Source organism: Triturus cristatus, chromosome 3_2 (genome assembly GCF_964204655.1).
Source record: "Triturus cristatus chromosome 3_2, aTriCri1.1, whole genome shotgun sequence".
Taxonomy (NCBI): Eukaryota; Metazoa; Chordata; class Amphibia; order Caudata; family Salamandridae; genus Triturus; species Triturus cristatus.
The window spans coordinates 302835809-302848788 of record NC_140584.1 but is presented as its reverse complement, the minus strand read 5'-3'; the positions used below and the strand labels follow the sequence as shown (position 1 = coordinate 302848788).

Genomic DNA, 12980 nt, shown 5'->3' with positions numbered 1-12980 from the left:
GCTCTGGTGTTATTGAGGATTTCTCCCAATGTATTGAGAAACAGAGTTCGAACAAGGTCCTTATGACCCTTTCTATGTGTTGTTTGCAAAGCTTGTATGTGCTTGCCCTTACTAAACAGTCATCTAGGTATGGGTAAACGTGTATTCCCTGCCTTCTTAGGTGGGCTGCTACTGCTGCTAGACATTTTGTGAACACTCTTGGAGCTGACTTGAGTCCGAACGGTAGCACCGCGAATTGGTAGTGTACCTTGTTGATTACAAATCTGAGTAGGTTCTTGTGTCTGTTGTTCATGGGGATGTGCAAGTAAGCATCCTTTAGGTCTATCGTTGCCATGTAGTCTCCTACCTGTATCAGCCGTATCACCTCTTGTAAGGATGTAATTTTGAATTTTTATGAACCTGTTTATGAACCTTAAGTCTAGTATAGGTCTTAATGTTCCGTCTACCTTTTGTATGAGGAAGTATGTGGAGTACACCCCTGTGTTCATTTCCATGTAAGGCACCTTCTCTATGTTACCCTTGTGTAGAAGCCCTTGTGCCCCTTCGAGCAAATGAGACAGTTCTCTCTTTGAATGAACTTTGTTCCTTGATTTTTTGCATGGTGGTAGTTTTGTCAGTTCTATGCAGTGTCCGTATTGAATTACGTTTAATATCCACTTGTCGGATGTAATCTTCTCCCACTCGTGGAAGACGTTTTCTATTCTGCCTCCCACTGGTTTTTCATGTTGGAGGTGTTCCTTGTTTGTGACTTGACTTTTTTTAATGTTTACTGTTTGTTACGCCCTCTGATGTTTTTAGAGTGTACGCCCAAGTTGTAGTGCAGTCACTTAGAGGTGGGCTGCTGTCCCCTCTTTGTTGTTGTTGGCCTCTTCCTCGAGCGCACCCTCAAAAGAATTGCCTCCCTTGTTGGTATTGCCAACCTTGCTGTTGACCCTGTTGCTGACCCTGGTTGCCTCCTTGGTAACCTTGTTGAAAGGTCTGGTGTGAGGTTACTGGCTGGTGGTTACCCCTGCCCGTTGGTCTCCGCGATGGTGTGCCCCTACGCATGCCTCTGGATTGTCGAGCCCCCATGGACCTTGCAGTTTCGTTTTCTTTCTTCAGCTGAGTAAGTTTGTCGTCCACAGCTGTTCCGAACAGTTGTTCTCCATTGAACGGAGTGTTCAAGATGTTACTCTGAACCTCTAGTTTGAACCCTGAGATTCGTAGCCAGGCGTGTCTTCTTTCCGTAACCCCGATCATCATTTGCCTGCTTGCTGTCTCTGCAGCATCTAGGGCTGATTACAAACATGTGTTGACAATGTTTTTTCCCCCTTTTCCACCAAGTGGCTTGCCCTTCTCTGGAACTGTTCTGGCAGGTTTTTGAGCAGTTCGCCTACCTCCTCCCAGTGCTGGTATGCATGCCTATTGATCAAGGCATTAGAGTTGGCTATGTGCCACTGAATCGCGGCACTTCGTTTCATTCTCCTTCCTGTGAGAGCCATGCTCTTGCTCTCCTTGTCCGGTGGTGGGCCCACATTAATGGGTACATTAGCCCTCTTTCTGGCAGTGGAAGCTATTATTGAGTCAGGAGGAACGAAATCCCTGATGTACATTGGGTCCTTGGAGGAGTGCTTGTTTTTCTCTCCCCTTGGTGCTACTGCCTTGCATGTAGCAGGTTCCTTGAAAGCTTCCTTTCCCTGGTCCAGCACACATGGAAGCATGGACAGGAATTGGTTTCTTGTTTGTGTGGGCAGCAAGGTTTCGAGAGGAAAGCATGACTGTGGCTTCTCCTCCTCTAGCTTTACTTCAGAGGTGTCAGCAGCCTTCTTTATTACCCGATTGTACATCCGATGTCGTCGGGGGTGAGGGCCTCGAAGGGTACACCTTCTTCTGGCATCAGTCGAGATCTTGCCACTGGGTGTCGTATGTCTCCGAGGTCGCCGAACCGTGATAGGTTTGGTCTTAGTCATCTCCCTCGGCTTCGAAGTAGTACTCCTCTTCCTCAACCGGTTCTGGGGTTGTAGGAACCTGTAGTTCTTCGAAGTCTCTTTCGGGGAGTGTTGAGATTTTCTGCGGGACCTTGAATTGCTTCATTGTGTCATCAAAATCCCTCTTGCGTTGCAAGATGCTTGCCATTTCGGCTTCGCGCCTTCTCCTTTTCTTCTCGAGCTCCAACGCTTGTGCTTCGGCTTCGAGATCTTCTGGCTTTCTCTTGGCGACGTTGAAGTCGAAGCTTGCTTCACCCTCTCTTTCTTCGACGTTGAGGAGTCCTTCTTGTGACTGCTCTTCGACGACTTAGTTTTATCAAAGGTTTTCGCAGTCTGGGAGCCCTTGTCAAACGAACCGACGGACTGTTTGTCCTTGGATGAGCTTGCGGTCATCGAAACTTTCAACGCCGCTGCCTTTTTTGAGGACTTGGAGTAACTCCTTCGGGCTTCGACTGCCTCGGGGTTGCTGTCTCTCTTACCTCCTTCGGCGCGCTCTTTGAAGTCAGCGGGTTGGGCGTGCGAGTCCTCGTCGCCTTCGGGACCTTTGGAGACGTAGTCCTCTTCTTCGCTGGAGAGGCCCAGGTTGCGAACATTGGTGGTGATCCTTGACCCTGCATGTTGTAATTAGCCCTCCTTTGCCTGTCCCTCACCCTCAAGGTCTTCGGGGTGAACGGCGAGCACACGTTGCAGTCTTCGGAGCGGTGGTCGAGCAGCAGGCAAAGGTTACAGGCCGGGTGCTGGTCCTTCTGCGCGTACTTGTGGTGGCAGTGGTCGCAGAACTTGAATGGTATCTTGTCCATTACAGCGCCCAGGGAGCCCCCTGTGTGCGCATCCTCCGTTGGACGTCAAAGTTTTGGTGTTTAATCCTCTTCTTTGCGTCCCGGTTCACCGGTTCGAAGGCCGGTGTGTCGAAAGTCTTGTTCTTTTTAGTCAATTTTCGTGGATTCTTCTCTCCAAAGTTCTGGAGCTCCACCAGTCTCGATCCAGACCCAATGGCGAAAAAAAAGAATCTGAAGATGGCGACCAAAGGTGGGAGCTACCGGAGGAAGCACGTCGACATCACAGAAGGACACCAAATGGTGGTATGTCGACGCCCACCAGGCCACGAAAAAAAAAAAAAAAAAGAGAAGAAATACTACAATTACTACAAATACTACAATTCCGGACCCAACCACTAGATGGCGGAATAATGCATAGCATAGTGAATCCCAGAAAAGTTTCACACTGCAAAACACTGTTACTGACTACCCCACAATCCTGCAAGAGGGGACTACCCCAAATGGAAATTTGGGGATTTCCACAAGGCTTGTGCATCTGGAAGATCAGGAGGGCTTAGGAATGGTCAAGCATGGTATGTGTGATTGTCACAGTCCTGACTCGTACTAAACAGGTCTACCTCGCCCTCTAACTAGCAGAGACTGAAGCGAACAGACCAACAAGACAGCCAACTTTGCACATACCTGAGCCAACCCGGGCGCGGGTCATGGTGGGCGAGTCCATCTTGTGCGCAGGAACAGTCAGATAATTGTTCATCTGCAAGAGATAAAAACACCTCTCTGGTTAACGCTGCACTCCTATTAGAAGGGATTCAAGCTCCATCCAATCCAGTTACTCGGTGTGCCACAGGGATGGGGAGGGGGGGGGGGGACGGGGTTAGAGGAGGATTAATCCTTAACCTTCATTAGTGAAACACCCATGTACCCCTGGGGCTAAGGGGGGATGGGAGGCAGAGTCAATGCCATACCTACCTCAGACTCTCCCCACTGCACAATTAAAGACTTCCTCTATAAGGGTTGGCAGATGTTGAGGACCACGCCTGCACGGCCTCCTTAGTAATATACTCTGCAGCCTCCCCCCACACATGAAGGCTGAGGCCTGATGAGACTCCCATCACAGCCCTTATCAGGATAGAAGATGCTGAGGGCTCTGTCCATGCCCCCTCAGAGGTACCACCGCTAACCGCTTACAGAAAAAAGTGCTGCGGATCTCTCTGCCTACGCTGAAGAGATTCACGCTTGCCACTGAGCCCCCGGGTGAACGATGGTAGCAACCTCCATTGTATATCTCAACAGCGAGGCATCCCCTGGTCCAGCTTCTCGATTAAGGGAGCCAGAGCTTTGGTCCATGCAGTGCCCACCTCTCAGGCCAGGACTTACCTTCTGCTCCAGCTGGTGGGCCTTCTGTCTCCTCAGCAGCATCTGGTTCCAGGCCTCCTCGTAGGGGTCCGCCACCAGTGTGTGCCGGTTGTAGGACCGCAGCTGGAAGGGACAGACAAGGGGCAAAGCATTAAACCAGGCTGTCCCTCGAAGGAGCGAGAGCTCAAATCAGATTTGGGCTCCCAGTTTCACTCTATGCGTTTTCCACATTTCCCTATTTAGCCATATTTCGTTTTTGCTGTTTTTTTCTGTGCTTATCGGTATTTATTTTGGTTGTGTGAAAAGTTAAGCAGACCATTATTTATGCATACTTTTAATCAATACATGTTCATTCACACTTTAATACCTGCAGTTAGTGACCTTGTAGTAATGACTAATAATAAATACAGGCTGGGAAATAAGAGGTGTTTCTGCCTGTAGCTATATCAACAGTAGTAAATAACGTAGACCTTAATTCATATGTACAGGCTTTGAATTACAACAGATAAAGCAGATGTGGTGCCCTTTTTCTTAGGTAGAGAAAATAAAGGGATAATCCTCCAAAACAAACAATTATCAAAAGACGAATGTGCTTTTAAAAACATCAGGCCGATTCACTGAACTAATCTGAGACAAAATCCTAAACTTACTACTTTTGGTATTCACAGAAGGCATTTAGTAGTAGTAAAGTTAGTATTTTGTCTTTAGTTAGGATTTTGTCTTAAGTTTTGGTCTTTAGACGAAATCCTAACTAAAGACAAAATCCTGATTTAGGATTTTGTCCCAAGTTAGAATTTTGTGCCGAGTTAGGATTTTGTCCCGAGTTAGGATTTTGTCCTAACTGAAGACAAAATCTTAACTTTACTACTACTAAATGCCTTCTGTGAATACCAAAAGTAGTACGTTTAGGATTTTGACTCAGATTAGTTCTGGGAATCGGCCCCATCAAATGTCCAGAATACATACACATACCACATTTTTAGCCTATATAAGGGTGCGAAAAAAATATTCCAGAAAGCCCTCACAAAAAAAGACAATGACCGCTCAGCTCATCTGGTTAATGCACCCACAGTGAAGATCCATGAATAACCGTAACGGAGTAGGCTCGAGTTGTGCAACCAGAGCCGGCCTTTAGGTAAGATAGCGCCCTGGGCGTGGCAGAGAGAAATGTGGCGCCCTTGCTGATGGTAGTGAATGTAATGAGGCAGCAGGGGGGCCCTTTTGTGTTCACTGGTCAGTACCTGGGTGAGCAGGGGCCGGCCCCTGAACACAAACATCCCCCGACCTCCCCCAGCTCACCTAAATCACCGATAGCTTAGCTGCCTATCACAGATTATGGTTTTGCTGATGTGTGAAGCAGTGGTCAAAGGGTGATGAGAAGGCAAAGAAGGGGGTAAAGGGGTGTTAAAAAGATCGCCCGCCGTATGATCATGAAGGACTAAAACCACTGTCAAACCAGACAGAAACGAGCAGGTAAGGACAAGGCTGGAGTAAGAGGAAAAGGGCGCAGCTGTTAGCATAACCTTAATGCACACAGCTCCGTGACCGGCGCCCTTCAGAAAATTGGCGCCCTGGGCCCATGCTAAAGGCCGGCCCTGCCTGCGGTGCAGAGAAGACCTGAGAACTACCATATCTGCGAGGTAAGAAGTCACCTCCGACTATGGCTTGGCATCTTTTGAAAATTGATAAGACTTGCTTACTACTGCCATCTAGTGGTACAATTCAGGATACATTATTCAGCAGAGGGAGTGCATGTATTGTAATGTAATACAACATCTATATAATACTTACTACCCCTATGTGGGACGATGAAGCACATGCCCCCATAGGTAGCACAATGCAGGGTGTACGGTGGGAAGTGTGTTGTCTTTCTTTTAGTCCTATGTAGGAAGTGTTACCATGTTGTGCGTCATGGCCACTGAGATGCAGTTATTGTGCTGTAGGATGCAGCACTTAGCAATGTGATAGATGAAGAAGTTTGAATGAAAGGTGTGTAGTTTATGTGTTTTTAGTAAGGTGACAGCTTTCAGCAGCACTTGAAATCCTTTTACGGCATTTCTTTATAATCATAGTCAGCTTAGCTGGTTACTTCACTGGTTGTCCAGTTAGAAATATTTTGTTTAAAGTTTATGGTCTTGGGCAGGCTGGAAGGAGAAATGTTTAAGAGATCACTTGGACAGACTTTGTTAATATCACCCCATTTCTGATTGTCACTGCGAGATGCCCAGAAACACTCATAGTATGCAGCTTGACGGGACCCCAGACATTGATAGAGACCCGGGAAACCTCTTGGCATTGATGCCACCTTTACTTTATGTAAAGCACTACCTTAACTTGCTCTGTAGGGGTTGGGGGGAAATTACCAGTAAATCTATCAACTTTCAAAACAAATAAAATCAATCTAGTAGTGGTGAAATAACATTTCAAAGCTGGCAACCATACCATCCTAGGTTGCCACGCACCGACTGCTTTAATAGGTCCCCGCCATAGTACCCACTGTGTTCCCCAGTGTTCCTATGCAGTCTAGTAAAAGAAACTAGCAATCCAAGGTAATCCAGAAGGGAACCTTTGTAGTAGCTGTAGCAAGAGAGGGAGATTATTCCCACTAAATGAAAAATTCAGGCAGCAATTCAATGTCCAGGCCACCAAATAGGATTAACATGCCACTGAATGATTTGGAAGAAACAAGAAGCATAGCAAAAATGCTACTTCATACAGTGGCACAATGTAGTCAAAGCAATCTAAATAGGGAGGTATGGATCATTTGCAAAAAACACAGCCTCTGACTACAAGTGGGCCTTGCACTTAACATGGATGTTCCTCCTTGAGAGCAGTCTCCGCCATGTTGATGGCATAAAACTCTCGGATGGCCCAGAAAGAGCACAGAAAACTGAAGCCGAGCCAGGATCATGTTCTGCGGAGGAAGAAAACTGTTTTTTGAAGTAAATCTTCCCACAAATAAGTGAAAAGACTAGACCTCTGTCCAGTGACTCAGCCACACTTGATGTGCAGTTAAAATTTAAGCCATTGTATTCTCAAGAGGTGGTGGAGTGCTCAGAATATTCAACTCACTGGCTGAAGTTTGCCAATTTCAAATAACGTGAACGTATTATGCAATAAACCTCATTGTTGGCCTATTGGTAAAGTTGCTACTGTATTTTGCTATTTTAAAATACCAAAGAGTCCCAGCCTGTTGATTGGGAGTAATTAAAGTAAGTGAATCTGTGAATGATTCAACGTTGAAGACCCAGACTTGCATGCAAGTAACTCCTTTCACTGGATGGATCCTTAATTCCCATGATTTAAGATATGTTAAGTGATACAAGTCACGCAAAATAGGGCTAGAGAGGAAGATTTCCTATATGGACAGATTGCTTAATGGTATCTCCCCTTTCTAAGTCGCTTGTCAACCACCAGAATAAGAGTGTTAAATCCTTGCCAATTTATGCACAGTCAAAGGCTGCTTTACAGATTTCCAATAACTGAGCTGTTCCGAATTTTGCAGTGGCTTCCGCTCTCTTGCTGAAAGGGCTCTTGAATTTAGTAAGAGTGTTGCACTGCTAGCTGGAAACCAGGCTTCCTGAATGCTACAATCCATTCAAGCAGACTTGATTTCCATACAGGATCGTCATATAAAAATATAACCATTGGGCAGCTATCTCCAATCATACATTAAACTAAGTAGCATCAGATTGCCATTTGATTTTGGCCCTGTTGGTTTACAGACCACCTTTTTTGTCAGTACAATCCTAGATGGCCAAAATGTTTTTTTTATCATAAACTGATATAAGCTTGATGCACAGTGCCAATTACAATGAAAATACAAGGAATGCAGTACTCAATCGTGGTTGCTTTCTAACACAATACATTAACAATGTTTTGAAGTAAGTCCTCGATTTACAAATAGGCGTGGCACAATGTTGCGTACTGAAGGTGCAAGAAGGATCAGTTACTCACACATTGCTGAAGTGCATGCAGAGTCGAGAAAAAGGCACAAGGGAGACCCTACTCACATGGAACCAGGGTAATCTAAGTGTAAACAGAAACAGTGATTCCTGTGGATTGATATAGTAACTTTTTGATGATGAACGTATGCGCAATCGCAATAAAAAATGGGTTAAGTTGATGTCGGAAGGATAAGGAAGCTGCCAAATTGCTGCACAACTATCTCCTCAGATGTCCCTAAATTTCTAGGTCCTGAAGAGACCCTTCACTGCACATAGGGTTGAAACGCCGTTGACAAAATTAAAGCGAACCATTTACCAGCACTTTTTTTTTTTTTTAAGGACGCTGCTCCATTATGTATTGTTTAAGATGGTCGACTTTATAAAATACTGGAAACCACATGTACATATCACTAATATGTCACCAATGTTTTAGGTTCCATGTTCACGGGGGACACTATGCACTACTGTTTTGTTGTTTGAAAAATTCTATAAATTCTTTATACATAAATAACGATTGATATTACCGGTATCAGATGTGTATATGCTTTCTTCTTCCAACATCAACTTAACCCATTTTTTATTGCGATTGTGTATACGATATTTATCAAAAAGTTAATATAACAATCCACAGGAACCACTGTAGTGCATGCAGAGTCATGGCAACCACATATAAGCCGGTACCAATCAGTAATTTACACCTGGTGTCAGGGATGGAAAATCTAAGAGTCTACTCTTTTCTAGGGAATACCAAAAATCGTTTCTGCCACAAATATTGGCATACACTCCCATTTGTGTGATCCTATATTTGTTGTTGGATGCAAGTGTCTACCTAGTTAAATACCGTAATCACAATTTCTCACCCATAGATGATTCTTGTAACTTCACAACGGGGCATGTCAGTTTGAGTCCAGGGGGAAAGCGAACAGATCCCGAGGTTTTATCACGTACATCCTCTCTGGGTATAGGGTACAGAACTGAGCAGCTTACGATACAGACTTATGTGACCACATTTTACACAGTATACGCTGGTGTTGAACAATAAATGTAACCGACACTGGGCACTAATGTTATAGAAATTGAGATTTAAAAAAAATGTTTTAAACTATCTAAGACTATACCGACAAAAATATAATGTAAACAAATAATGTGAAAAATCAGCCAGCAATCTAGCTGTACTTTGTTGAATTTATAATTTACAGTAACCTCAGGGTACTTGTATTTTTATATGAGGAGCCGAAACACCCAGTGGAACACCAGTGGGTCCCATTTTCTCAAATTAGTATTGCTGATTTCACTACAACCTAAACAGACACCAGGACTGAAGCGAAAGTAGAACATGAAGTTCCACTATCTCTTGGTCTGTCCATATAATCTGCTTTTGCCCCTCCCTCCATCTCCCAGTCTCTGGCCCTTTTGACTGTCCTAAAGCTCTGCTGTGTTAGGGCTGGAAGTAAACTGATGTGTGTGGCAGACGGACACTTGTGGAAAGAAGAAAGGAAAAGCAATTGGTTCAATTATGTGAACATCGGAAATGCTTCATGCGAGTGCGGGCAGCATGCGCTTGAAGGATTGCTTCGTCTTTACAAAACATTGAAGGTTTCAATGGGAACTAAACTTGAAATTCATTCCCTCAGCTGAAGGTTGGCTACAAAGATCTTTGCACAGACTTTAGAGGCAGTACATTCTGTTGAAATCCAAGAGTATTCATATTCCAGGAAGCAGTTATCTGATAACCTTGAGCATTTACTTCAAAACATCTATGGACCTCTGTACAACTGTCAAACTGAACAACGAAGAAGGGGTAAGTTTTTTTTTTACAGCAACAGTCTGTAGCCACTAGATGTACTGTAAGGTCCTCATTACAGGTCATGCAGAGTGGTATCTCTGTGGAAGGCAGCACAATTACACATTTAATTTGACTAGTTGTGGAATACACTGAAAAATGTAACCAATTTCCACGCGCATTGTACTCTTGCTCAAATCAGGAGGTAGATATGTCTGGAAACAGGCCGCAAATAGGGGACCCCGTGCATTATTGACCCAGTAATTCTGGATCCAGCATGTTATTTCCCATTCCAGGCACAGTAACGCGTATTAGCCAGACACTGGTGTGGAGATACAAGCCAGAATCAGTAACTCTTGCCCCGGTAGGACCTCCTCGAATTATTGGCAGTTTCAGAATTGGGCCAGAGGACTCGTAACAAAACAGTTGAGCTGTAAAGCTACCGAAAAGAAGGCCCTGCACCCTTTTATTTGCTCTACCAGCCTAGCAGTCTCCTCGACAGTCATTCTCAGCCTGAAGTGCTTAGAAGTAGTGCATCCAGGCAGCTAATGAACACACTGCTCAACTGTTTGCCACATTCATTCAGCAGAGAGAGGACAACTTGTAATGCTTGATACAAGCTAAGAGCCTTAAAGTCAGCCTAACCTATAAATATGTAATTACACCCTGCAGAAACAAACAGTGGCAGTGAAAAAACGAAACAAAAAACGATTGCTTTCTTTCCTCAATGACTAAGAGATATACAATTTAATGTGTAATGATTCAATGTACTTTTAAGATGTAAAATAGTCCCTGCAATGCAGGAAATCCATAAGAGATGGAATGATGCACCAAACAGCCAATAGCATGAGATGAGAGATTTACTCGTCTGGGTGACTTCAAAACCCACTTTTAAAGGATTGGTGACAAATTCCTAATAGGTCATAGAGAACAAAATAAAATCATCCTTCAATCACAGCAGTTTAACAGCGAGTCAAAAATCAGACTGTGCATGTTTTCGCTCAAAGGACCTGCTGGACAACAGTATCAGAGGGTTGGTTTAGTAGCTTCAGGTGAAGTGTTTTGGGTGTGACAGCTCCCAAATAAATGCATTCTTGGCTTGGTAGTTGGTTCTGAGGGCCCTGAGCCGGGTCTGCTATCTCAGCAGCGAGTGTTCTGGTCATCCTCATTTCACTAAGAGGCTTTAACTTGTTCATTGTTTGGATCAAAAAAGTAGCAAATTTGCACTCAAAGAAGTACTCCTTGAATGGATGCAAATTTACTACATTTTAAAATTCACAAAATTGACACTAGTAGGCTAGGAAAGCTACAGCAGTCTGGTTTTTTTAGGCTTAGTACTGGTAATCGAACACCCAAAAGATGACCAGACCAATGCCTGAAAATAGTCTAACCACAGGAAAACACTTGGGTGGTATGATGGGTAGAAAATTATGGGTTTGGAATACTACCCCAAGACAGAGAACCAGATTTGGGTTTGGCAACCGAATTAAAGGCAGAAAAGGTTGCAGAAGACTTTCCTGGCTTTACTCCGCCCACTAAAATTAGAGATGCCTGCCAGCCCCATGGATATCTCTATATATTGGCAGGAAGCGCCATCATGGCAGTTCCTGTAAATGTAAGAAAAGTTTGACAAACAGCTCCATCAAACATGACGGCTGGTAGCAAACCTTTCCAAAGTTTTGTAATTTTTCAAATACAAACTGCCAAGGCCGGGGTTTGTTTTTGAAAAATTAAAAAATATTAATGACCCCCACACCATGTGAGATTTCTCCCATGGTGTGGAAATAATTTTTCTTTTTTAATGTCCCTCACAGCTGGGATACAACTGGCGGGGATAGACAGGTCCCCCCCCCCCCCCCAAAAAGTTTATCTGACCGTTCACTCTAATTAAGGTGGACGATAGGATGGTTTACCTTCGTCGTCACCTGCTGTGTCGGGCCATCTGAGAAAGGTTTACGTCAATAGAATACATCTTACGCCATCGGTGTAAAACTTGTGGTTCATCAAAATCAGGCGGGTGGACCTAGAGTTTGGCAGACAAAATACTCTGTCGCCAGGGTAATGGAATACCTGACTGGGGCTGGTTTAAAGGTTGGCAGAGTCCCCCCCCCTAACGTAAATCATTACTGACCCAGCTCCTCAAAAGGAACACTCCATCACGAACCATGGTCACCTCACCCATTCATCCTGCGGCCCAGTACTTTTTTCTTCCTTTCTTGCTTTCTTTCAGATAATCTGCTTATTAAATTTTCGAGTCAAACCTACATCTGAGCAAAATAAAATCTTGCGTCGTTAGTCAGGCCACTGCTTTTTTGTTGGGAAATTTGAGATTCCCCACAGCTGAATCTCACAGACTAAGATACGCCCCTGCCGCGGGTGGATTCTAAATCGGGTTCTGGAGTTTGTGGCGCGGAGATCATCACTGTCTCACTACAAGCAAGCCATCTGCTGGGCGTATGGTTTTTTTTTACAATTCAAAAACAATTCCAGACTTAACTACACGGTGGCATAAGAATCCAAAGCATATTGAATTAAACTGAACCTTTGAAAAATCCGTTTGACAAATTTGGAGTTCGGCTGTAAAACTTTGCAAAAACCATGTGCTAGAAACAGTTACACTGTGCCTGCATTCTAAGGGCCTGATCTACAAAGCTTTTTTTGAGGTTGCAAACGGCCCAATTACCGGAATCAGGCATTTTGCGACCACAAAAAAGCAGTTTTCAATGTACAAAAGGCAAATTGTGATTCAGTAACCTGTTACCCAACTGCAATTTGAATTTTTGAACCAAATCAGATGGAGTATTTGGAAGAGGCGCGTTTAGGGCATCTTTCCCAAATACTGAATCGCAGTGGTATTTATTAATGTTTTGCGACCGAATTCTGGTCACAAAACAGTAATGCTTTCACACCAATTCAGAACAAGCATTGGCAAAGCCAATAGGTCTCGCCTTTGGGACCTTATAAGTGTTTAGCCATGCAACACTTGCATAACTAAATACTTATAAAGGTCCCAAAAGCGAGACCTATTGGCTATGCCAAGCGGCCGTGAAAGTGATCGCGATCAAACATCAAAGCGGCCGTAAAAGTTAATGTAATCACGGTAAAGCGCGGCGCGCGTGCCCCCGCACATGCACTGTAGCTCTAGGCT

General features: G+C 44.3%; 1 protein-coding gene across 1 annotated transcript in view; it reads right to left on the bottom strand.

Annotated features, from left to right (window-relative positions):
• Positions 1-12980, bottom strand: part of SLC9A1 (solute carrier family 9 member A1) — a 300131-nt gene that overhangs the window by 20026 nt on the left and 267125 nt on the right. The window contains exons 10-11 of the mRNA XM_085647703.1: positions 4124-4225; positions 3428-3500 (exon numbers count right to left, since the gene is read on the bottom strand). Coding sequence (XP_085503829.1) covers positions 3428-3500; positions 4124-4225 — 175 coding nt within the window. The remainder of the gene's footprint in view (positions 1-3427; positions 3501-4123; positions 4226-12980) is intronic.